The sequence below is a fragment of the Diorhabda sublineata genome, chromosome 1, assembly GCF_026230105.1.
Source record: "Diorhabda sublineata isolate icDioSubl1.1 chromosome 1, icDioSubl1.1, whole genome shotgun sequence".
Taxonomy (NCBI): domain Eukaryota; kingdom Metazoa; phylum Arthropoda; class Insecta; order Coleoptera; family Chrysomelidae; genus Diorhabda; species Diorhabda sublineata.
Genome location: NC_079474.1, coordinates 42,068,095 through 42,093,049, shown reverse-complemented (window position 1 = coordinate 42,093,049; position 24,955 = coordinate 42,068,095). Strand labels below are relative to the sequence as shown.

Here is a 24,955-nt window from a genome sequence, read left to right as displayed (position 1 = left end):
TTAAACATCTTGGAAAGTTCTTTTAAGTAATTAGTTAAATAAGAAAATTTACACCCCAATAGTAAAATGGAAACAGATTAGCTCTAGTCAAGTGGTGATAGTGATAGTGTTAGATGGTGTTTTCGATGATAAACATTATATTTTATTTCTATTACAATTAACTATTGAAGTGGTGATTTGTTGTGTGAAGTAGGCAGATTGAAACCACGGAATCGGATCACTTCTTGACAATGAACGAATAAATACCCTATCCCCATCCAAGTGGTAGCCGAAACGCGAGAATTCTCAAAATTCCAACGCGATCCAACCTAGATCTTTAGTTCATATATTAATTATATTTTAATTTCATTCATGTGGTGTCAAATATGTTCGTATCACTTACAAACGACTTCGAAATAAATATAATTGAATATGAAGAATTATGTACAGTACCAAAGCAAATACCATGAGCAAAAGTCAGGTATAAAGCAGACAGGAAACAATAAGATACCATTTTTAAAAGTTGGTCAAAAGGCAGTTTAAGCAAAAACAGATCCAGTATCTTTCAATACTGCTATTCTTGTATTTAAAATTTATCAAAACTTGATTGGATTGAAAGGATTCGTGCCTAGGTTATTCAAATATTCGTAAAAAGGAGAATACTCATAATAGGAAATTGTGTTTAATGAAAAACATTGCATTATAGTACTAGAAAAGATAAAAGCAACTAAAATTAAACGTAAATTTCCGTATATATTCAAAATTGACTGTATTGTAAATAAAAATTGGGTTAGACAAGATTTTTTTAAATAGTAACATATTTTTTTGCTTTCATAATACGTCCAAGAAGAAAATATAAAGTACATGTTGGACTTCCATATAACAATATATCTGAAATTTATTTTATAGGCTACATTTAATTAATAGTATTTCCAAAATATTTCGAGTAGTCAATACTATATGGGGTATCCAGAAACTATCATATAAAACTCAAATTACAGATACAAGGTTTAATTATATGTTCATTAGGGGGATGCGGAAGCAAAATATTAATCTACAAATAGAAAAAAAATTCTCACCAATTTGAGCACTTAATACTAACAATTTAAATATAAAGTTTCACCATTTAAAATGCATGTAAAAAATTTATTTTTGAAATTTCTAATAATTAGTCACTATCTACAATAATGCAAATCAGTTTGATGGACCTTGAGCAGAATTTTATGCTCTTCGAAATGGTTTTAGAGTTTTTTTGTAAACTCACACTAGTTCACCAATAGGAGTCGTTATAGCACAGTTTTTTAACAAAAAATTTAAATTTATAGTTTTGCCATTTAAAGTGCATGTAAAAAATTATTTTTTTCAAATTTCTAATACTTAGTCACTTTTTACAATAATGCAAATGGGTTTGATGGACCTTGTGGGGAATTTTGTGCTCTTCAAATTAGCTTTAAAGTTTAAAAACTGTGTTTTAACGACTCCTATTGATGAACCAGTGCGAGTTACAAAAAAAACTCGTAAAAACTTGAAAAAACCCATTTTTTTATATGCATTTTAAAATGGTGAAACGTTATATTTAAATAGTAATTATTTAAAATTGATATTAAGAGCTCAAACTTGGTGAAATTTTTTTTTTCTATATTTTACCTAAGCACCGAAAAAAATTTTCGGAAATTAATCACCCTAATGTCCATCTAACCTAATTTATTTTTATCAAAAAGTTCCGCCTAAAAGAGACAACGCCCTTTGAAGATGACGCTATATCTTGAAAAAAACTGTTACCCCCACAAATTTCAAACTTATCAACAATGAGATGGAGCTTCTTTAAGGGGGACTATTGAAAATAAATTCATTTAGATTTTGAGGAAACATAGGAAACACTGTCATTTAAATTATATGTTAAATTTAAATCAACTACCTGTTCTGTTTAACCCCGAGCGCCCTCCGACATTCGACCCTTTTCGGACCTTTTGTGTACCTTTTTAGTAATGTTACAGTGAAAAACAATTTTTTTTATCAACAATTTCAAATTATTATAACAATAAATAATGAATACTGATTACAAAAAAACAAGATAATAAGTTTTTGAATTACGAAAATTCGAGCACTTTGAGAATATTACTCATTTGATTATATTATTTTTTTACGATTATGCCTAGTAATACTCTACTCCGATTTTCGTCATTCAAAAACGTATTTTCTTGTTTTTTTAATCAACACTTATTATTTTACTGTAATAATTTAAAATTTTTAATCTAAATCTAAATCTTACGGTATCATCGCATCTAGTATCTATAATTTGTGCTTGACAAGTTTCTGGACACCCTGTATAATAAACTGACATAAAACGCTGACTCAAATTTTATCAAAAATGGTATATTATTGTAAGAAAAGCTAGACAATACTAGAAGCGTGAAGCATATGGGAAAATAGGCAAACATTTTTCAATGTTCCAATAGCCAGATGATGATGCCAAAAACCGGTTTTTTCAAAACTATAAAACCGTTATTAAATCCTACATAATTTCCCTCTTTCTTCTTGAAAATAATATCGGTAATATTTTCTACATTTTTTTTTTGATCAGATCATTTTTGGTATTTGAATCTTTTCGGTTTTGAGAACAACAAATTATACTTTAGATTGCTGTTTCGTACTTTCTTTGCGTCGTAAATTAATAGTATCGAAAATTTCACTCATTGCTTGCCTATGTTTCGCATGATCATCGATTTTATGATCCAAAGATTTAACTATTCTCGTTGGGCTATTCAATTCCTTGGGCGTATCCATCATTTTCATACTTCTAAAAACATTTTTCATTCTGTTCTGATGGGCCAAGTAAGCATCGTCCACTGTTTCTACAACAGGTACTATTTCATCAGTTTGTACTACCTCATTTGACGTAGGCCTAGAAATGGGCAATGGTATATCAGTTATCTCCTCCGACTTGTTATTACTAGAAATATTATTAGAAGAATTGACTAGCCTAGCGTTGATGTATAAACCCAATTTTTCTCGAGCGCTCTCCCTACTTATACTCTCTTCTATAACGTTTTCGTTTTTTCTTGGCTCAATCGGCGTCGCCGTGATGATTATGGGAGGAAGCGGTGCGTGATACTTCAAAAACGGAATATGATTCGGAAAATTTGTAGAAAGTTTATTGTTTAGCTGTTCCTTAAAACTTTTAGCTTTCTCTGATCTTAGTTTGAGATTTTCGTCGTCTGGTACATATTCGTTTTTTGTTTTATCGTTTTGCTTGCGCCAAGATTTCAGCGTTACACCTTTGATGGCACTTGAAGTAACTCTCTGCACTGGAGATTGAGGTTTTATAATGTCATTTGAAGTAGTTTCGTTCAATTGTCCTGGTACAAATAATGGGAAAGGTGGAGGAGGTGGAGTGACAGAAACTTTAACATTTTCTTCTTCGATTTTATCAACTGGTAGAGGCGATTGTGATGAAGAAGATGGAGGTACGAAAATGTTTTCCTCACTTTCATTGATAGTTTTAACAAGTAGAGGTGATTGTGGTGGGGTTAATTTTGGTGAAAGCGGGATAGGAGTATCAAAAACTTCTTCGACTTTGTTAATAAATAGAGGGGATTCCGGTGGGGTAGGTTGAGATGAAATAGAAGCAGAACTGTCATTAATTTCGCTTTCGGATTCTGCTGTTACTGATTTATATGATACAGGTGTGTCTGGAGGAGCTGGTGAGTCGATTGAACCTGATCTCTTCTTTTTCTTCTGTATCTCAACAGGCGGGGCTTCCTTTTGTACTTCTAAAGGCTCCAAGTGTTCATTTATATCATTTTGATAGTTTAAAATTGTAGGATCTTCAACGGATGTTGTTGTTGGGAAAGGAATTGCTGGGGTAGTGACGTTATTACAATGAACATCAGCAACAACACTTTCTTCGCGAGACATAGACACATTTACACTACAAACAGATGATTTACGAGTAGTTTCTAAATTATTAGAAACTTCGTCCAACATTTCATCGAGTTTTTGTAATTCATAATGTATTTCATTGACTTCCGTTTTGTCTTCGTTAATTTGTGGTGGAAGTGGTGCTGTCTTCTTTTTCGGATAGTTAAAAGTGTCATCAACAAACGCGACGTTGTTATAATAATTTACTTTTCCGTTTTGGTTTCGATCGTTGCCTGTTTCTATTGGTTTATGTTCGTCGATTGCCGATGCTTTTGGTTTTTGTTCATCGATTGGTTTTAGAGAAATATAGTAAATAGGAAGGCCTAAAGGAAATATCATCGAAAGTGTTTTCATGCATTTATTTACAGCATACGCGTTATTCAATTGCATTGTTCTTCATGCAAATGAACTGAATGAAGTGGACTAGCAAGAATTTAAAATGGCAAAGCTTGATCTACGCTATTAATGTTTTTTTCTAATTCAAAGATAAATACTACAAATTATCTTTTAATAAAAACAACGTATTTTCAGTACTATATTAGTAGTTATAAATACAAGGTAATTAGTTATTAAATATAAAAGGAGGATGTGATTAAAATACCATTCGGCTTGTTACGTTTTTTTTGTCAAACATTTTGAATATTTCTTTGTTCACGTATTGTGGTACAGTAGCCACTTCTGATTTATTTATTCTAACAATTGAGTTTTTGATAAAATTAATTGATCGACCTCTTCAAAAACTCAATTGTTAGAATAAATAAATAAATAAAGTGGCTACTGTACCAGAATACGTGAACAAAGAAATATTCAAAATGTTTGAAAAAAAAAACGTAACAAGCCGAATGGCATGTTACAAGCTAATAAGAAGTTTTTGTTGTTTTGAAAAGTCCTTCAATTCAGAATGTTCATTCATGTTAAGTCTATTTATCGAAGAAAAATAGTAAACCAAAACATATTCACACATAGAGCACATGATCAGTATTTAAAACGCCAAAGCCGAGCTTATAACAGGACCGCACTCTGAACTTGAGAAATAATTTGCTTAAAAGTTTGGAATAGATAAAAAGTGAACGGCCAAAATATGGAATACACTCAATTAAAAATAAGGTATTGATAATATCCGAATTTTCACTTTTTCTAATGATTATAGCATCTAAAACCGAGAATGCTTGCCTTGAAAATTGTATAGAAGAGTCCACCAGAACCAGGTAGTAAATTTTCCTATTTTCCTCACGAAATTTTTCAATTTTTTTAAGGTATTAGCCTTTTAACCTTTTAAAATCCGGTAATCCTTATCTTCATTAACTACTCTCAGAACTTTATCCACTGTAGGTAACTCATTTTGTAAGCATTCTTCTGATGGTGCTCCTGTCGAAATAATCAATCGGATTGTTAATTTTTTTCTTGATGGATTCTTTTTTGGGTCGGCCACCGAATGATTAGCTCTGTACTGTACTCACAAACGATTCGGTAGACACTTGGAAGAAGATACTCCAGAAATATTTACCCTTTTAGAAATAACGTCATCAACAGTCTTGTCATCATTTTCATGTAATTCATTTTTATAAATCTTCACCGTCATTTATTTTTCGTTAGCGTTAACTTGAAGCTCTGTTCTAAAGCTGTAGCTGTAGCTGATGTCAACAACTTCATCGTCTGTCTTCGTTACAGACATGTTATATTCATGCAACAGACAAATGTAAACAATCTGACTGCAGTACGATGCCGTCCCTGTACTACATCTGATTTAACAGCTTCTTCAGCGATGTTGCGCTCGCTCCTCCCACGCGGCTTTCTATTTGTGGTATATTACGATGCCTCTGATTTGTAATATAAATAAAGATACTGCACCGCGTTTTTTGACTGAGATATTCACGTGCTAATCACGCACTGATCATTTTTTTGATTTACTATTTTTCTTCGATTAATAGACTCCAATATAATTTTTTGAATCTTTATGAAAATATTTGAAATATCCATTAAATTAAAAGTAAATGAAGTATAACTGCTATCTATATATTCAATAATTCAATGGAAATATCATTTATAACAACTAACTTAGAAGAGTTCAAAATTATCCTTTTCGATTCCACTACGTGTTCACTTATTTAGTTCACTTCACAGTTTCAGTACGTTTCTTTTTATTTTGTTAGTTTTTTTGTATTGTACACATTTTTTTATATTTCTAAAAATTGTAAAGCCCACATTGTAGTTGAGTGCTCCTTTGAAATATTTTGCCCAATAAATATTATTTTTAACTGGTGCTTGTAAATAATTAATTTCAACTAACTTATTTAAACTGAGGTTAAAAACACCAGGTATTTGCAGCTTCTTTTCAAGCCAAAGAATTGTTGTTATCACAAAAAATATATTTTTAACAAAAAAATGCTGCTGCTTTGTATTCGTTAAGGAGGTATTCTGGTGTGGAAATTTGAAAATTTTTTTCATATTTGCAAAGCTTAGACACTTAAGAATATGTCCTTGGAAGACTTTTTAAAAATTCGACTTTGTTGAAAGGTTTGCATCCTATAAGCTTGTTACCAGTACTTTCAAGTCCTCGAAAGAGCAGTGCACAACCAGATGAGCTCGTTTTTACACGAAAATAATTTTCCCGTGCATAAGTCAGGGTTTCGTAGGGGGCACAGCAACTGCAATGTTAAATATATCACAGCATTGGATAAAGAGAAGGCTGTCATTTCCATCTACTTGGATTACTCCAAAGCATTTGATGTGTTGGATCATGATCTTTATACAAAACTGAAATATCTGGGATTTGAAGAAATATCTTGTAAATTTTTTGAATCTTCTTAACAGGAAGATGATAGAGAGTACGCACGAATCAGAATTCATTTGAGGATAGCGAAATAGTATTGGCTCACTTTTGTTCCTCGTATATGTCTTTGATATATGTGACAGTGTCTCACACTGTCACATTCATTCATATGCTGATGACACTCAGTTCCTACACTAATTTGATCCTGCAGACCCAGATGCAGCAGCTACATACCTAAATAGTATAAAATTTAATTTGGAGTATTTTTAAAAAAGGGTCAAAGAAATTGATATTTCATGTTTTTTTTAGCTAAGGTCAATGCGATAGCTATATCTTTACAGAAAAGAATTTTTCAAATGTTGTTGTTCCAAATCACTACAAGGGCTGGAACCATATCAACCAGAGAGTACCTTTTTTTTGTAGCCTCCACTTTACCGGCCTGTATAGAAATCAGAAGTCAATAAATACAATTTAAAGAAATAGATGTAAAATTGTTTTTCATTTTTTTCTTTAGTTTCAAAAATACCTTCTATACCAGAATACCCCCTGAACTCAAACAAAAATCGACAAAATGCTTGTACTTCAGAGGTAAATTAATAGTAGTGACAAGAATTTTTATTATTTCGCATTCAAATATTAAAATTGTACATACCGACTGCCATCCATACACCAAAACGAATCCATGTCAAGTAATCCAACATCAGCATTAAATATATATTAGCTAAAATACTGAGAGCAGGTATAAGAGGAACCACAGGAACCTAGAATAAAATTAGCTAAAGTTATATACAGTTGTGTCCTGCTAATTCGAACTAAATGGGACCGAATACTTGTTCGGTTTAGTCTAAATAATTAAAATAATCAGAAAGTATGCGATTTAACGTGTCCGTAGTATTATAATATTAACCACTAATACAAGAAAACCAGTTTTAATAGTCTATTTGCTAATACTAAAATAATATTACATGCACCAAGCATTACAAACAGCAAATTAGCTCACTGCGTCATTATTTATAGTTTTGTGACATGAGCGGTAAGACTACGCTTAATGCATATGTGACCAAGCTGGGCACGGACTGTACACATAACCGAGACCGAGGCAATATTTTCAACCACTATTATAGGAAATTAAGTTAATTTAAAAAATACATAAATACACAGATAAAAGTTACAATGACAATGCTTCGAGTCTCATTTCTATTATCATTCACCATATCAGTGTAACCTTCTTTATTAAGGCCATAATAAGCATACCGCTCTTCTCTATATTAGGACACGTCGACCATTTCAAAATAGAAAGAATCTGAAATGGTTATATTCGACTACAAATGATTACAAGTACAAATTACCTCCAGTAAACTGTAATAATATTCTTCGATGTGCCAGGGTTAACAGAAGACCAGCTACAGACACTCTGGGCCTTAAATCAAACCCTTAAGTCGACACTTTATAGTATTTGCTATTTATTGTTGATAGCGCTAAATAAAATCTTGGTGAAGAGAAGGAAACTTAAAAAATCTTTGCTTTGCATTTGATGTTACAATATTTGGTCCTTTACTTGTCTATAGCTCTGGACAATCATGCAACATCACGATTGTTATTGTCATTTAAAAAATTTATATATAGGTTGAGTTATATTAGTTATTAATTATACGATTCTATAAATTTTTAATATTTACTTTACGGTAAAATTTTCACTTACTTTAAAGCTCAAATCTCGATTTGATGTAGGTTGAATAGCTACGGAGATTATTAGAATGGTAGCTAATAAGATGACTATCGAGACTAATACTATTGCCCATGTTTTACCTTCAGCTATAGGATCTTTAAGATAAATTGCACATAGTCCCACAGCAACACAAGCAATGCCTGAAAAGTGAACGATTTTAATAAAGGGTGTCTAAAAACTCTACTACAAAAGACAAACTACAGATACTAAATGCATCTAATTCCACAGATTTCTTCCTAGATACGTTTCATTGTATCACAGTATTGAATTTTACAGTGTTATGTTAAAATTTTTGGATAAAGTTGAATTAGGTTAGATGAACATAAAATGATGCCTAAGACACCTTTGTTGTTAGTTGAAGTTACCAGACACCTGGTTTTTATTGATATAACTTAATATTTACCATCAACAAATTCGAGGAGACAAAGAATATTAAATATATTAAATTTTATTTATCAAGTGTTGTATTAACATTGGTGCTCAGATATTTAGTTTTAGTACCAAAAGTTTTAAGACTTGACAAGTAGTCGAGGTTGAAGTTTCCTTCATTTAAAATCGATTGCTCTGTCTGGATAGGTCAGTGCTACAGTTAAAAGTAACAATTATAATGTCATAGAAAATTTTATGAAGCTACATGGACAAGTGTAATATCTAAAAATAATTCTCTTACTTTTTAGTTTAGTTCTAGTTTACAAGAACTGTCTCAATCTAGAAAAACGTCAACTCCGCCATAGACGTTTTTAATTTCGTATAGATTTATTACTATCAATAAATTAGTAGTAAGAAAAGTTCTAAAACTGACGTTCGTTGATATTAGTGACAAATTACTGAAAGTTAATAATTTAAGATGTTAAAATACTAATGCTTATTATGATAATAGTATTATACTAAAAGATAAATGTCTAATTCATGATTATATAACGTTTAGAGCAATTCATTGAAACATACTTCAACTCTGAATGAGTATGAGTTTATTATTATACAACAAACCAAACAATCCAGACCAGTAAAAGATAACTGAGATGGTTCCTCCAGATACAATAAATGACGATAGAAATGGAAACGAGTATCTGAAACTAGTGCAATTAAGAAGTACACAAGACCAAAAATAGCATTGATGTGAAGGTAGCAACAAATAAGAGGAAGAGCCGGAAAAGAATACCAATATACTCAATTCCTATAAACAAACCAGTAAGTAAGTACAAAGAAAACAAACCTACTTGGAATTATGTAATTATTGTGATTTGCGCTAATATGTTTAACTTACAGTATAATGCGATATTAAATGCCACAATGTTCTGCGAAACTTTCGTCGGGTTTGAATGTCGTCCACAGTTAAAAATTTGTGCAATCACACTTGAATTACTTTTGTTTTCTTCAACAAGATAACTGTCATCATTATTTGTATTGTTAAAACTATTTTCAGTGTACCTAAAAAAACACTAACAATAACAAGATAATACTAAAAAGATGTCTGACAAACTCATAAGGCATTGGCCATAAAGGTATAATACGTATACAGTATGTTATAACTTAATGTTTCATCTGAAATGTATTTATAAGGCAATAGTATTACTATCATAAAACTTATTTTTCAATACTATATTAACTTATTGAGAAACGCATGTCTCTGTTTTACAGGCATTATACACAAAAATGGAGTTAACCATCACTCTCTGAAGATGATAACTTGGTCACGAAACTTGTGTCGAATTGTGAGTGTTGGTGCATTGGTAGTGTCAACAGTGCGTTTAGTATAAAGCATGCACTATCTATTGGACAAGGTGAAGGTATTTTCTAAAATACTAATATGTTTATACATTTTTCATCTATTTTTTTATCCATGTATGTCATTATTACATTGCCAATATCATTCAAACGGTCACGTTTTGTTTCAGATACACTAGTGTTCAGCTAGAAAAATGAAAATTAATGTGAAGATAAAATATGTGGAGATCCTGTAGTGCACCATCCTTCTGGAGCCTGATTTCAGAAACTATTCGATATTTTAGTACTTCTAATATAATAATATGGACCAATCCTTGCTTCCTTTAACATCTGAATAAATTTTATACGTTTTCTATGTCCTACATGTGGGCTGCAATAGAGTATTATAAAGTTTTGGATACATAGATATAATTTTTGTACACACATGTACATAAATTATAAAACCGTTAAGACTGCTTTAAACATAATGGTTCTGTAATAAAATATACATCATATTATTTTGTAGTCAGAATGTTTTTATATATAAGTGGTCATAGCAATGAAAATAACAAATTTTTAAATATTCTCCATAACCTTTCTTGTTACCTTTTAGTAAGTTCGAGGTGCGGTGAATTTGTTTTCAGTTTCTTCAAAGAAATTTTAAAAATTGGAGTAAAATTTAAAAAAACCGCTAGTGGAACAACATAAGCAATATACAAAACAGAAGTAACACAATATTTACTACTAGCAACATGCATATAATCATGCAAAAGTTTTAATGTTAAAATGAAAGCATTTGTCAAAATGTATATAAAAAAGAGAATTTTAGAGACCCATCTAACTAAAAAAATTATGAAAAAATGAAATACTCATCACAGTGATACGAAAAATTGAAGCTATTACATATCAACAAGTTTGAGAACATATTACTGGTGGTGTCGAAATTTGTAATAAGTGAAATAACATACTGATGACAAAAAAAGAATCTACTAAAAGCAAAGGTGTGTTACAGTTATTTTTATAGATGAAAGAAGTAGGAATGATATAAAACTTCCATGTCATTGGTTCAAACCAACACTGTAATGCTGAAAAAATCTTGATTAGATAATCAAGAATAATAAGGTAGAGTTTCTGGCTATACAGAAATGAGAGGAAATCGGAAAGCCAATACCCTCGCCAGTATAGAAGTAAAAATGTCGTTTACTGACCCGGAGCACTACTACAGTATAGGAACATGTTTCCCACTTCAAGTTCCTTTGCAACTTTGATATCGCTAGATACAATGTATTTGGAAGTAAAACCAAGCTACATCGCAATTAAAAGCATATATTGAAAATGATTCAAACAATCTGCAGGAGTGAAGGTCTAACTTCCTTGAAGCCATCCCATGTAGTAGAGTTTAATAGATCTCTTGAAATAGAATGCAAGCTGCAAATGTTCAATAAACAGTTAAGGTTACAGTGCAATGTAATTCCTAATATACATCTATTACTACAAAGCTACAAGCATATCAAAAAGGAGAGTGTATTGGAAGCATTTATTATGTAATGTGATGACCCATAAAAATGAAAGTGGTTATAGAAGAAAGTAAATCACATTCAATTTATAACAAACATAGAACATTAGTACAACTCGATCAGCAGTTGAACTTTAACTTAATTTTTGATATTTGATACTAATTAAATATATTCCTTGGAGTAATCAGGAATGTAATCAACAGTACATTCTTAGTATGAAATTAAATAAATTTCCTCTAGAGTGATAGGAGCAATTCAAAAGTTGTATGTGTGTATGTATGGATTTTGGAGTATCATATACACTGTGACCCAAAGGATCTATTCTGTCTCCCTTTCTTGCTGCAATATTGAAAACTCATTGTTTACAGCTGATCCGTTAAACCCACTGCTTTTAAAAAGTCTAGAATGTGGTATGGCTTTAACTACTAGAGATTTTCAGCTTCTATATCAAGCACTCTCAGGTGTAGTGCTCTGAAGTTCCTTAGTGTCTAACACTTTGAAATAATGTGGATAGAGATTTCGCGCGACAGTGTCTCCATAGGACTTCTGTTATAATTCAAAAATTACCTTTTCACTGGAGATGAAATTTAGTAACATTTAGTTTAGTAACATTGTGGAATATTCTTTAAAATAAATAAAAAGAAAAAACAACAAAAGTTCCTGAATGATTCTTCAGTGGAACCTTAGTTTGAACATAGATATATGAGAGTTTTGAGAAGAAGGGATAGTACGCGCAGAAAAGAGAAGAAACGAATGTGAAAAAATTTTTTCCCATAATGCAAAGTATGTTTAGTTAGTTAAAGGTTTTAAGAAACTTGTACTACTGATCGAGTTTATAAACAAAATGTTAATCAAGAAATACCACATATATGACAAACAACATACACTTACGGCGGCTCATTGTCGTCAGAATCTGTATTTACCCTTAAGGGTGTATATGCTGGTGTATTGTCCACTGAATATCTAATTAAAAATACATCAAATTTAAGCGATATTTCAAACACTACATAGAAAAATAAATCGAAAGGAATTGTTATACTCTACCTTAAAAGTAAAACACTAGCAGCTACTACAGTGTATGCCATCAATGTACCTATCGACATCATGTTAACTAACTGGCTCAATTCAAATAAGGCACCCATTGAACCTAAATAAACGGTAAGTTGAATAATTTAAAAAATTTAAATACAATATTTTTATACAACCACCCAATAGAATAAAACCACTCCTATCAAAAACAAAATAAAACCAAAAGCACAAGTAACTAACCCCATGTTTTTTTGGAATTTAAGTTCAAGTCACGTTAATTTTAATCATTTCCATATTTAGTGAATTTAAAATATTTAGTTTCAATATTTGTTTAAAAATCAGTGATAAACTACTCTCCAGTCACAATTAAATCTATAATCAATGAGTAATTGTTAGTTAATTTATTGAAAATATGTAGGACAAAACAACTAAGATATTTATGACAATCAAATCTCATTGATGTCTATTTTTTATTGTAAATTCAATGTCTTGAGTTATGAATACTAAATAGATTTTTTGTTTGTGATTTTTTCATAAATAATAACACAATGAATAACCGAATATGATGATTACCTGTTAATACTCCCGCCAGTATAGTACCAATCACAGGTGTATGGAATCTGCTGCTTACTGATCCGAGAAATCTAAATATCAAACCATCAGATGCCATTGCGTAAATGATCCTTGGAAGAGGAAACATAGCACCAAACAAACTACAAAAAAATAATAAAATATTAATTAGAACCAATGAAAAGGTATTAGTATTTTGCATTGATTCTTCTCAGACTAATGCTAACATATTGCAAATGTATTAGATATTTATCTTTGGTATTTGATTCAAATGTACGAGTTTTTTCTCTAATTCTTTGTTAAATTTACTTCAATTTTCGGTTATATTTATTTTTCCAGTTGATTACTTCAATATTTTCTAATCATGATTATCATTATATTAAAAAAATATTGATAATATACTTTGAACCAAAACCTTTCAGAATGTCTAATTTATTGATTATTAAGTCACTCTGTTGCTTTCCAATGTTATTTCCTAGCACTCGACATAAACTTATCAATAAATTTATAAAGTACCTTGAAAACAAGCCACAAATTCCTCCTATTGCAACAACCCATTTAGCCCAGTGCCAGCCAACATAATCAAAAGCGTAAGGGAGTGGAGCATTTTCATCCTAGAATAAATTTTGAATTTTTTTTTAAACAATCAGTAATAATAAATAAATCAACAAGGATGAAAGATGTTGAGCAATCATAAGGTTGTATAACTTCAGCTTGCCTTCCAATTATAGAATTCTAATGATCCCCTATGTCTTTACTGCCTTTAAGAAAATTAGATCTTCTACGGCTTTCGGTCCAAATCATTTTTTTATATATATCTAGTGATTCGTTTTAAACATAAATTCTAGACCAGCTAGACTAATCTCACCAAAGAAAGACTTCTGACATTTGTGTATGTTTCCTGTGATTCTTGTCTGACCATAACTCAGGATAGAGGATACTTTTTTTGTCGATTCATTGAGTACTGTTTTGAAAATAGATTTACTCTTCTTGAATTAAATAACAACAGTATCATAGTAAAAAAAGTGATTTGTAATTTGTCTAAATAATCTTTTGAAGAAAAAATCATATGATAGAGTCCTATAAATACTCTTGAATACTAAGTAATCTCTAAAAATCTGGTACTATTAAATTAAACCTACCTGAAGATAGTAAGGTACCATGAGGGTGAGTACTGTAGATATTCCAAAATATGCTAAAAATATGATTGCCAAAGAAAGTATGATGGAAATAGGAATTGCCTTCTTGGGATTTCTAACTTCCTCTCCTGTAGTGGCAATACAATCGAATCCGACAAAACCGTAAAAGCAAGTTGCTGCTCCTTTTATAGTACCATCTAAACCAAAAGGGAAAAAGCCTCCCGTTCCTACTATTGTGGAGTTTGTAGTATTGTCGGGGTGAAAGTGCCAATTTGCAACATTTGCTATAAAGAGTTCAAAAAATGTAAATTACAATTGAAACTTATGATATATGGCTTACCTTTAATTGATCCTAGTATAACAACAAATAATACTATGCCAATATTTAATGATGTCACTATATTGTTCACTAAGCTGCTCTCCTTTAATCCAAATGACATTGCAACTATAAAAAGAAAATATCATTAAAAGAGAAAGAATATGATCAATTTTTCTATAACAAAAAACACTTTCGACTGAACCAAAGTTGTCATTGATTTCTGAGAACTAAGTAATACTGACACGTTAACTGGTTAGGGTGCTTAGGCTGTAGCAACACCACCAGGAGGTAGGCATATTCTAGACGATGTATAACTTTTATTTTATTTCACTTCCTAATTCACTATTATTGATGATTTTATTTGCTATTACCTTAATATTATTCATTTATAAGTGAAAAAAATTATAAATTAATAAAAATAAAAAGAATTAATTTAACATTTGCAAAGAAGGCAATCTTTGTGTATTATTTTTGAATGTTTCCCACACATATGCTAAATACTTTCCACACGATTTTGTAGTGATGTGTTTTTTCTATTTGCACTGTTTACACGACCTTTTAGCCGCTTTTTATTTTTCTTCTTTGTGTATGAAACTATTGTCAAGTCTTTTTGGATGTCGAACTGGGAACTTCCTACAGCCTTTGAATTATTTGGCAAAAGTTCTGGAGGGATAACCGATTTATTTTTCCTCAAGGTGTCCAGGAATTGCGTTCAGCTAAGTCACTTGAATACCAATTTTCAGTACTACAAACAGCAGTTGACAACTTTCACATCAACGTTCACTGTTCATTGAACGACTGAGCTTTACTTTTACCCTTTTGTTGTAGAGGATGAACAGCAGTTAGAATAACTAGAACACAAAAACTCAGCAGGAATTTCCATTTCCTAATAATAACGAAAACACCTATCTGCCATTTCCCGGACAACATAGCACCTGGCAAAAGATTAAATCAAGAGGTTGGTGTTCCTTCAAATGGTGTACCACTATTTATTTTAGAGTTTCAGCTAAAATATAATTTCTTGGTTTAACACTGAGTGTCATAGACACAATGAGCCTTATTCATCACATCAATTTGGGTTAGATATACCTAATTTTTTTTTGGATTTCAAAAAGGTTGTGAGGGTAGTTATATTGATTAAAAGGAAGCCTGTTAAGGGACACAATGTGTGCAATTATCAGTTTGAATTTAATAACTTACTTGCCAAGATAATGGAGAGTCCAAATGCGAGAAAATCAAAATATTCAGACATAAAAGAAAGATGAATAGGTGCAATATCTTTAAAAGTTGTTTCCAATGTATTATTAAGTAGAGTGTCCAAATATAAGCTGATCCCTCTCGCTACACTGGCAGAACCTAAAAAAAATTGTAAATACCACAACAAATAATTATTATAAGAAAAATAAATTATTTTTTGAAATACAGCTAAAAGGATAACAGAAAATTGATTTTTTGTTCTAAAATAACTAAAGTCGTTGGAACAGTCGATCTCATAGAAGGAAAAGTTCTAGAACCATACCAATTTTTGAAAAAAGAATTAAGTCCATTAAACTGGAAATACATTAAAACTTTTGTGTTTCATAGAACATATGAGACTATTTATTTTCATGTTGAATATTAAGTAATACTAAGCAATCACATTTACTTGCAGCACCAAATTTGAAATTTTTGCATAATTTTATAAAAATTGAAAACCAAAACTGCAATAAATTTCAAAAAATTGAAATATCAATTGTTTTTAATGAATTTAAATAAATTATTTTTCAAGTTTTCATTTAAAATCTTCCATGCGAAACATAGGATATAAAGATGCAGTCAGGAATTGAAACTAAGTTCATAGAATAATTATATCATTATTTCTTCTATGAGATTGTTTTGCCCAGAAATTAACATGGTAATGAAACTATAAATAAACTGTTATTTAATACTGAACAGTTTATTTGAACAGAAAAAAAATTATTCAGGATTTGTTTATTCAAGTTGATATAATGATGCTGATTATGGCAACAGATAGCCAAGAAATATAACATTGGATAATAAAATCGAAGTGGAGTATCAAAGTAAAAATTTATATATAGTATATAAAATGTTGAGAATTTGCATTTTATTTTTTTCCAATTGATTTTGAAATTTGTAATATCTAGTATTTTAGTCAATTTTTATTAAACTAATCTCACAAATTTAAAAATAAAAGTGGTTTTTGTATAAATAAAAATGTGAAGATCCTCTCTCACAAAGAAATTCGAATATTTTTGAGTAACTATGTATATTATCATCTTTAAAAAATCTTGGAATATTTGATTACCAAACCTATTAAAAATACAAAAAAATAATTTAAATCCAAATCTTTGCTTGTAAAAGATAAGATAAATCAATTATATTGTTTTTCTTAAGATTTTTTTAAATGTATGTATCTATATTTACAATACAAAAATAAAAAATGATAAAAAATGCATGAATAGTATCAAAATGCTGAGATCATGGGAATTCCATTTACCTTGATGAACATGTATCTAGTAAGGTTAATGTTTATAACTTGATGATTATTAAACCAATCCATATCTTACTTCTAAATTAATAAGAAGACGAATAGATTGTATTGGATTGATGAGAGTAAATAGAAAGGAAGCTCCAACTGAAATAAAATCTAAAAAATTACAAAAAGGAAACCCCATTGCAATGTACAGAAGGAACCAAGTGATAATGAATATCTAGAAAATCTCAATGGTACATTAATTTTGTCCAGGAGTTTATTTCCTCAAGAAAAATTGTATGCAAGCTTGCCAATATTTCAGTAAATTCAACTATAATCAGTTTAACACTTCTTGTTCTGTAAATTATTATAAATTACATTAAAAATGTTATTACAAAAAATTAATATAATATATAATATATAATATTGTTAGAATTTTTCATAAACATATTGCTTTATGTGTAACATGAATATTACTTATATCACAAAATTAATAGAGATAAAAAATGTTCCTTATCTATTGTATGCTTTTCAATTCAACCACCAAATGCAATACGATATGGTTATCAAGTTTTATTATTTTATGTATATATGTTATGGAACATAGAATGTATGCTTATCAATTATCCCGTAACACTCACATACTGAAATTAGCAATGGAAAAATTGTGTAAAATAAAATGAAGTTGTCCAATTCTATACTTTTATCAACCATCAAAACCATAAAAATATATTGTTTGAATATATAAATCCAAATGAAACTAGCAAAAAAATTTAATAAATAAAGAAATTACTGAGGAACAAAAATCAGAACCAATAACTACCAATAAATGAAAAGAACCTAACCTAACCTAACCATTGGTAACTTTGAATTTACAAATAAATACATATACCTACAATCTAATACAGATTTTAGCCATATCAATATATTTCTGGTAGAACAAACTGAAATAAGTCTTATTTACTTTTTCCCTTCACCTAAAACCTCATAAACACTTAATAATCTTCATTAAACTTACCTATAATGTATTCCAGAATAAGATTCCATCCTATCACAAATGCTGCAAATTCTCCAATACAAACATAACTGTAAATATATGCAGATCCAGCTTTGGGCACCCTAGCTCCGAATTCTGCATAGCACAATCCTAAATATGAAAAAAACACAAAATATTGCTCATAATGTCATAAATAAAAATTTTAAATAATTTAATAATGTTTATTTTCTATTGTTGATAGTATATCAACTTCCTATAACTTTACTATATTTGTTAAAATTGAATAGATATTAATTTTAGAATACACACTAATTAATCATCTGATGTATATGAGATGATTCATTAATCAAATGATTAAATTCTCAAGATATCTTACCTGCAAAAACGGAAACTACTGCTGCTATAAAAAAAGATAATATAACTGAAGGACCAGCTGTATCTTTGGCTACTTTTCCTGCTAATACATAAACTCCTACACCCAAAGTACTGCCCACACCTAGCGCGGTTAAGTCAAAAGTGCCCAAAATTCTAGACAATCTAGTTTCTTCTATAGATACTGGATTTAGCGTTTTTTTTCTTGTTAATACTCCCCAAATTTTAGACATGTCAAATGTAAATGATGAAGCTTTTTTCACTATATCTCGCTTTCTACACTCACATCTCTATTTCAACTAAAATACAAACAATGAAATTATATAGATAAAAATTATTAATGAGATAACTCACTATGTAATTACTTTACGTGACAAATTCGCTTTGAATGAAATTCTGAATTACCTATAGGAATATGCGGTTTCTCTTCTATTCTTGATATATTTTAATTTTAAATATATTTGTACATTTACCTAATTTGAAAATTTCATTGCAGATTACTGCAAATACAATAAAACTACATTAACACGTAATAATCAATTTATCTTGATTAAACAAAGTAATGTCATTTCACTTATCTAAAATCTGACAATAACCATAACAATCAGCTGTGTAACTTCAATCCAATAGACTACTTTTCGACAACTATCAGATAGATCACATATTAGCATCACCTAAAGCGGGATTTACATTTACGAGTACTCGGATCCGAGTTATATTTGCGAGTTGAGTTCAATCGTTTACATTACGTCCGAGTAAATTCAAATCCTTTTGTGTTTAAAAATGGCTCCTTCAAGAAAAAAACGTGCCGCTGTAACTTTAGTATTGTTTATGGTGTTTAAAAAGAGGAAAGAATATGACAAAGTTAAACGAAATAGAACTAATTGGGTTAAACAACATTTACAAGAGCGCCACAGACTTGGAAATGAAGAAAAACTGCTAAAAGATTTGTTAACCCAAGACGGGAAAGATTTTAAGAATTTCATGCGGATGGACTACGAAACATTTTGTATGTTACATATAAAGGTAAGAGAATGATTGGGTATACATGACCTAGCAATTATTATTTATTTAATTTTAGGTTTCCCCCTATATAAAAAAACAGAATACATATTTACGAAGTGCTATAAGTTCTGAATTACGCCTTGCAATAACATTAAGATTTCTTGCAACTGAAGATTTCTTTTGTTAATGTCTCGGTATTCTTTACACTTCACATCCCATAAACAATCAAAAGATCGATAAATATCAATAAATTGTTCCATCTGTTCCGCCGAAAATTTAGTTTCCGCCATTTTAACTCTCAATAACCACGTTTACTTGGAGACAGGACTCGGTTTGCGCTCTACTTGATACTAACTCGTATCCAAGTGGGAACACTGTACAAGTAAACATTTACATTTCAGAGTTTGTCTCCAAGTAGGGTAACTCGGATCCGAGTACTCGTAAATGTAAATCCCGCTTAATTCAGAACAAGATTTTTATCATTTGATTCCGAACGATGCGTTCTTTTTTCGGTATAAATTTCAAATAAAAAATCAACTACAATTTTTTTTTATTTGTTTCACTTTAGTTTTGTGCTTAAATGTTTCTATAGATTTCCATATTTACATCTTATTATATCTCTTTTTTATAGACCTTTCTCAGTGGTGTAAAATTTAGAGGAACCTGTCAGCTAATCGCATTTGACCCACTGATATAATTATGTAAAAAAGATTTTATTATGATTGTGACCCGTTCCCCTTCTTTAATTTTCAAATGCAGGTGAACGAGATTCAGATTACCTTCCGAAAATTCATATCATGATCGATAGCCTCGATCATTGTTTCCGAAAAGCACCAGAATCGCGTAGTTCAAGTCGGTTTTTTTGTATTCAAAATTTATGCAAAAAAGTTTATTTTTCATTCGAATCCGTGAATGAAGATATAAACTTTTAGAAATTTCAAACATCTGCATATATAAACTGTTTAATCTAGTCATATAAGCTCCAAATTTTTAAACACATGATCTCGTATCTTGCGTCCTAAACGTAAAGTACTGTGCGCGATCAAATAAACGGATTTTCTAACCCAACTTTCACCTAATTTGACATTTTTAGTACACGTCAAAGAAAACTAAAAACACGTACTTGAATATTATTATTAAAGTTAAATTAACACATAAAAATTAAACCTGGCATCGTTTAAGATGAGACGAGCCCATGCTGGTAATTATTATGAACCTTTACCACAAAATTCAAATGAAATCGAAGACGAAAATGATCGTGTTACGAGTGAATTACAAGAAAAAATAGGTGTGTTAAAATCGCTGTCTATAGATATTGGAAATGAAGTTAAATACCAAGATAAACTACTTAGGGATATTGACGATGATATGGACAGAACTGGTGGATTCTTAGGAACGACGATGTCCAAAGTTTTAAAATTATCAAAAGGTTCTCATAACTATTATATACTGTATTTATTTGTATTCTCTATCGTAGTGTTTTTTATATTGTACCTCGTGTTAAAATTTAGGTAGGCAATATTAAATAATATTGTAATGAATGTATCATGTTGCATTAGAAGCAACATTTTTGAGATATAATTTAAGAACTATATAGGAGATTGGGCTGGGATTGAGATTTTTATATAAAAAATGTTATTCTAATGTATAATTAGTAAAAGTGAATTCTTATGTGAACAGTATCATCTTGTACTAACCAAGTTTAATATTTAAATGATTATTTTATATCAATTATGATGAATTTTTTAAAGTACAACATTTTTGTATTCTTTCTAAAAGATCTGAGTACTTTCAAGCGTTAATTAAAATTTGTACATATATGAAATTATGGAAAATGAATGTTTTATTTTATGATTAACCAAAATAGTTTATCTATTCACCTAAATATTATTACATCTTGTGCATTCTCTTTCTATATTGGCTAATGTTCATGTACATTTTGTTTATATAATAAAAAATGTCTTCAAATTCTTGGGAATCACAAAATTTGTAAATTACTGCACCATAGTGACCTTTATAGCATTTATAAAGTTTGAAATAATTTACTAGTTGATAATTAATTTTTTTAAAGATAATAAATATTTTTGTTGTTTTCTTTCTCTTTATATACTTCAGAATACTTTATGTTCACAAAAATTTACTAAATATATCAATTTTGTTTTAGTATATATTAGATTTATTTCTAATTAACTACGTAATTATTTATAAGATATCAGTCTTAACACCTTTTTAGTGAGTTATCTATCTAGAAAGTAAGTATTTACTAACAAAGCATTGAAGTCAAAATTATTGTTTGCGCAAAATATTATTATGACATTTTAGGGTTTGTAGTAAAAAGAACCCTTGAAATAATGATTAATATAGAAAGATTTCAATCACATTGAATGAAAAGTATATGAATATAGATGTGTCGTGTATATATCAGGATTAAATCATCAACCTTTCCATCCTTTGGATTATGGATATTGCTTTTAGCATTTTAAAATCCTTTTAGGTGGATTACTCTTTGTTTTCTTAATAGTTTATCGTTTATATGATTTTAGTTTGTGATTTCATTACAAATGTAATGAGTTACATATTTTGACCAGAACATTCAATGTTTAGTTAAAAAATATCAATGTAAGTGTGAAACTTTCATAGTGAAATATCTTCTATCCACTTTTAAAAAATGAGAAAATACTCCTTCTAAGTTATTGTATTTGAATATATTACCTGTTTAGATTACCAAAAAAACCAAGCAAGTAATCAAAAACAAATTCTAATAACACTAAATAATTAGATATATTTATAAGTTTAATTTAACATTATTGAACCCTCTATCACCATAATCAGACGGTTTGGTTCTATCAGATACACGAGGATAACCAGGATCTCCTTCATGGACAGCTACACTAGACTTTAATATTCTCATACCATTTTTACGAGTCCAATCATTTGTATTGTATTTTACATAGTAAGTCAAAGCATAAACACCTGCTAATCCCAATAAAATCTTGCCAGTGAAGTATCTAATTCTCCCTGCACGTTGTTCGCCGAGAACGGGTGCTAATGCTTTACCTAAAAGGAAATATACAATGTATTAAAAAATAAACCTCGACAAGATCAAAACAATGCATTTGTACCTAATTGATCTAAAGGCCATCTATAAAATCTTCTGATTGGGTTATGAGTAGCCGTATATATTTCAGGAACAACTCTTGGCTCCGAAGGAGCTAATATTTGATCTTTTAACCATTGTCTACGAAAGGCTCTTTCAGCATCTGTCATTCCAATTAAACGTTCTCTTTCATTAGTAAATCGTCCTGTTATGGACATGGGTTTAACACCCCCCGTAAAAGAGGATTTCCCCATATTTTTCTAGCTAGAAACAATGTATTCTATTAAAGTAAAATAATACTAATTACGTAATTTTTCTTATTTTTGATGGAAATGCAAGAGGTTATGTACAATATTATACCATTGACATTGACTGATGTCAAACTGTCTACTATCGAGTGCGTTTTTAAATAGTGGATTAATTTAGACATTATTTGAAATCTGTTTATTAAGAACTAGAAAAAATGTAGTTTATATTCACAAGATCCAGTTATATTGAATAAGGGCTTTTCGAAAACTATGAGTGGGTTAACCCGTTCATGATCTGAATGTACGGAAGCTAACCCGGATCACGTTCATTGTTGTTTGGAAACTAATCGAGTTAATTAGGTCGTCATGTGGTCGACCGGTGGGTAAATACGATCAGCTGACGAGTTGTTCTATTTGTTTATGGTTTTTTGAACTTTGAAAATTGTTTATTCCCCTTAAATGCTAGTCACTCGGGCAGCGACGAGGCGCACTCGCTCACCAGATTGGAACAAGCAAATCCACTAATGGGACTACAACCCTTTATTGGTGTTGCTCAATATCTCAATAATATGCTTGCAAGGATTTGCGGAGATGAATAGGAACACTTAGTATGAGACAAGCTAAGACACAGATAGAAGGGTCTACTGCTTTTCTTATACCGCTGATGCATGCAGGAGCCAAAAACAGAGTCCGCTTCATCCCCAGTACTCACACGTACAAGATTTAAACACTTGGGCAAACCTCTCAGTTTGCCTTGTGACGTATAAAAGACTCAAGCTAAAATGCCTGATTCGTTTTTCAAAAGACATCGGCCTTTAGTAATAAAAAGTATAGATACCTCTGATTAACAAATTTTGTTAACCAAAAACCAATATATGACTCTTAATTTCATATGTGAAAAAGGAGGTTTGAGTGACGATGTAGTCCATCACGAAATTGGATTTCGCTTTAGATGTGAATAAAACAATTTGTTTACTTTTTTATAACGACGCAACTTCCAAATAAAAAATCTCAATTCAACGAATTACTTGATATCTTGGACGAATATTCGTTCAAGCTTGATATTACGAATATTTACTTGTTTCCTTCCAGTTTGCTTTTTCGAGGTTGCATTGTATATTCTTGTTCAGCGTAATTTTCTCTATAGCATACAAAAATTTTAACGAAATCGGAGGGGTGCAACCTAATCTTTCCAAAAATATTAGTTATCAATGAAAAAATAGAACTAAATAAGTAATAACTGAATTTAAATTATAATAAAGGATTGCTGTTACAATATTCTAATAATTCATGATCATAGTACATTTTACATAGCATAGCAATTGTTAATATGTATAGATTTAGTATATTGTATATGTATTTCAATTTTTATTGCTACTTTCATTTCTGTAAAAATTTCAAAACTCACCTCCATGTAAAAAATATTTTAATTTTGTTAATCCAAATAGAAAATTTTTCAACGAAATATGCCACCGCTTCAAATCTGCTGGTTAATCCACTAGTGACTATAAGTCCTGATCCTTCTTAAGAATCAATGGGGGGCCCTTGATATAGTCCAGCCTCTGTTCCATGCCCCACCCAAGCCCTACAAAAATTCTTATTATTCCCCCTATGAAACATATACATAATTTCTAATATTAAAGAATTGAATTGTTCAGTTGATAAACTTGAACAAAACGAAACCATTTTAATAAAGATTTATATTAGAAGCAGAATTTTCCTTTACCCCTTGAACTTTAAAAGAAATGATAACATTAATTTATAAAATAGCCTAAATTAATTCGAATTATACGACTAATACACGCGTAGGTGAAAAGAAAAGCTCAAACTCAGTCGGCGTTGGTCACCTGACCCATGCCATTACCGCGCCAATTGTTTGATTCAATTGCTTTGAGGCTCCCCCACAAATTGAAGTACTTTGAAATGCCAACTGCATTGTGTAGAGATTTAAAAGCATCCGGGGGTGCCTGCCGTTAACTTGATGACCCCAAAAACCCTATTAATATTTTGGTCTAGTCAAACAAATTTTTATTTATTGGCCGCAATCATTTAATTTTTTACATTTTTCTTCCAACTGGAA

At 30.3% G+C, this 24,955-nt stretch overlaps 3 protein-coding genes across 9 annotated transcripts; 1 reads left to right on the top strand and 2 right to left on the bottom strand.

The window, feature by feature from the left end:
* Nucleotides 1-1,253: 1,253 nt before the first annotated feature.
* On the bottom strand, nucleotides 1,254-19,153 carry LOC130452493 (high affinity cationic amino acid transporter 1-like). Of its 7 annotated transcripts, none has more exons than XM_056791802.1 (14): nucleotides 18,880-19,153; nucleotides 18,530-18,824; nucleotides 18,175-18,303; nucleotides 15,884-16,039; nucleotides 14,705-14,809; nucleotides 14,368-14,648; nucleotides 13,742-13,839; nucleotides 13,229-13,368; nucleotides 12,671-12,773; nucleotides 12,518-12,589; nucleotides 9,670-9,833; nucleotides 8,376-8,542; nucleotides 7,326-7,434; nucleotides 1,254-4,223 (listed from the first exon to the last, which is right to left on the bottom strand). In XM_056791802.1, the coding sequence occupies exons 2-14, from the start codon at nucleotides 18,756-18,758 to the stop codon at nucleotides 2,608-2,610; spliced, it is 3,369 nt and encodes a 1,122-aa protein (XP_056647780.1). In that variant the 5' UTR covers nucleotides 18,759-18,824; nucleotides 18,880-19,153; the 3' UTR covers nucleotides 1,254-2,607. The 7 variants fall into 7 exon arrangements, with proteins under 7 accessions (XP_056647780.1, XP_056647778.1, XP_056647777.1 ...); XM_056791800.1 differs by having other exon boundaries at nucleotides 18,891-19,139; XM_056791799.1 differs by having other exon boundaries at nucleotides 18,931-19,139.
* A 1,414-nt stretch (nucleotides 19,154-20,567) lies between these two features.
* On the top strand, nucleotides 20,568-21,179 carry LOC130452492 (BET1 homolog). Its single transcript, XM_056791798.1, has one exon. The coding sequence runs from the start codon at nucleotides 20,713-20,715 to the stop codon at nucleotides 21,043-21,045; it is 333 nt and encodes a 110-aa protein (XP_056647776.1). The 5' UTR covers nucleotides 20,568-20,712; the 3' UTR covers nucleotides 21,046-21,179.
* Nucleotides 21,180-22,216: 1,037 nt separating this feature from the next.
* Nucleotides 22,217-24,578, bottom strand: LOC130452491 (uncharacterized). Its single transcript, XM_056791797.1, has 2 exons — nucleotides 22,653-24,578; nucleotides 22,217-22,587 (listed from the first exon to the last, which is right to left on the bottom strand). Exons 1-2 carry the CDS (start codon nucleotides 22,879-22,881, stop codon nucleotides 22,316-22,318), a joined length of 501 nt encoding a protein of 166 aa, XP_056647775.1. The 5' UTR covers nucleotides 22,882-24,578; the 3' UTR covers nucleotides 22,217-22,315.
* Between the last annotated feature and the right edge of the window lie 377 nt (nucleotides 24,579-24,955).

Excerpts from the sequence above, each read along its gene's own strand:
- LOC130452491 (XM_056791797.1), bottom strand. The coding sequence starts at position 22,881 with ATGGGGAAATCCTCTTTTACGGGGGGTGTTAAACCCATGTCCATAACA. Across the intron at positions 22,588-22,652 it reads ATGGCCTTTAGATCAATTAG|GTAAAGCATTAGCACCCGTT; the intron begins GTACAAATGCAT and ends ATTTCCTTTTAG.
- LOC130452493 (XM_056791802.1), bottom strand. The coding sequence starts at position 18,758 with ATGTCTAAAATTTGGGGAGTATTAACAAGAAAAAAAACGCTAAATCCA. Across the intron at positions 14,649-14,704 it reads TATACTAGGATCAATTAAAG|CAAATGTTGCAAATTGGCAC; the intron begins GTAAGCCATATA and ends AACTCTTTATAG. Across the intron at positions 13,369-13,741 it reads ATTTGTGGCTTGTTTTCAAG|TTTGTTTGGTGCTATGTTTC; the intron begins GTACTTTATAAA and ends ATTTTTTTGTAG.
- LOC130452492 (XM_056791798.1), top strand. The coding sequence starts at position 20,713 with ATGAGACGAGCCCATGCTGGTAATTATTATGAACCTTTACCACAAAAT.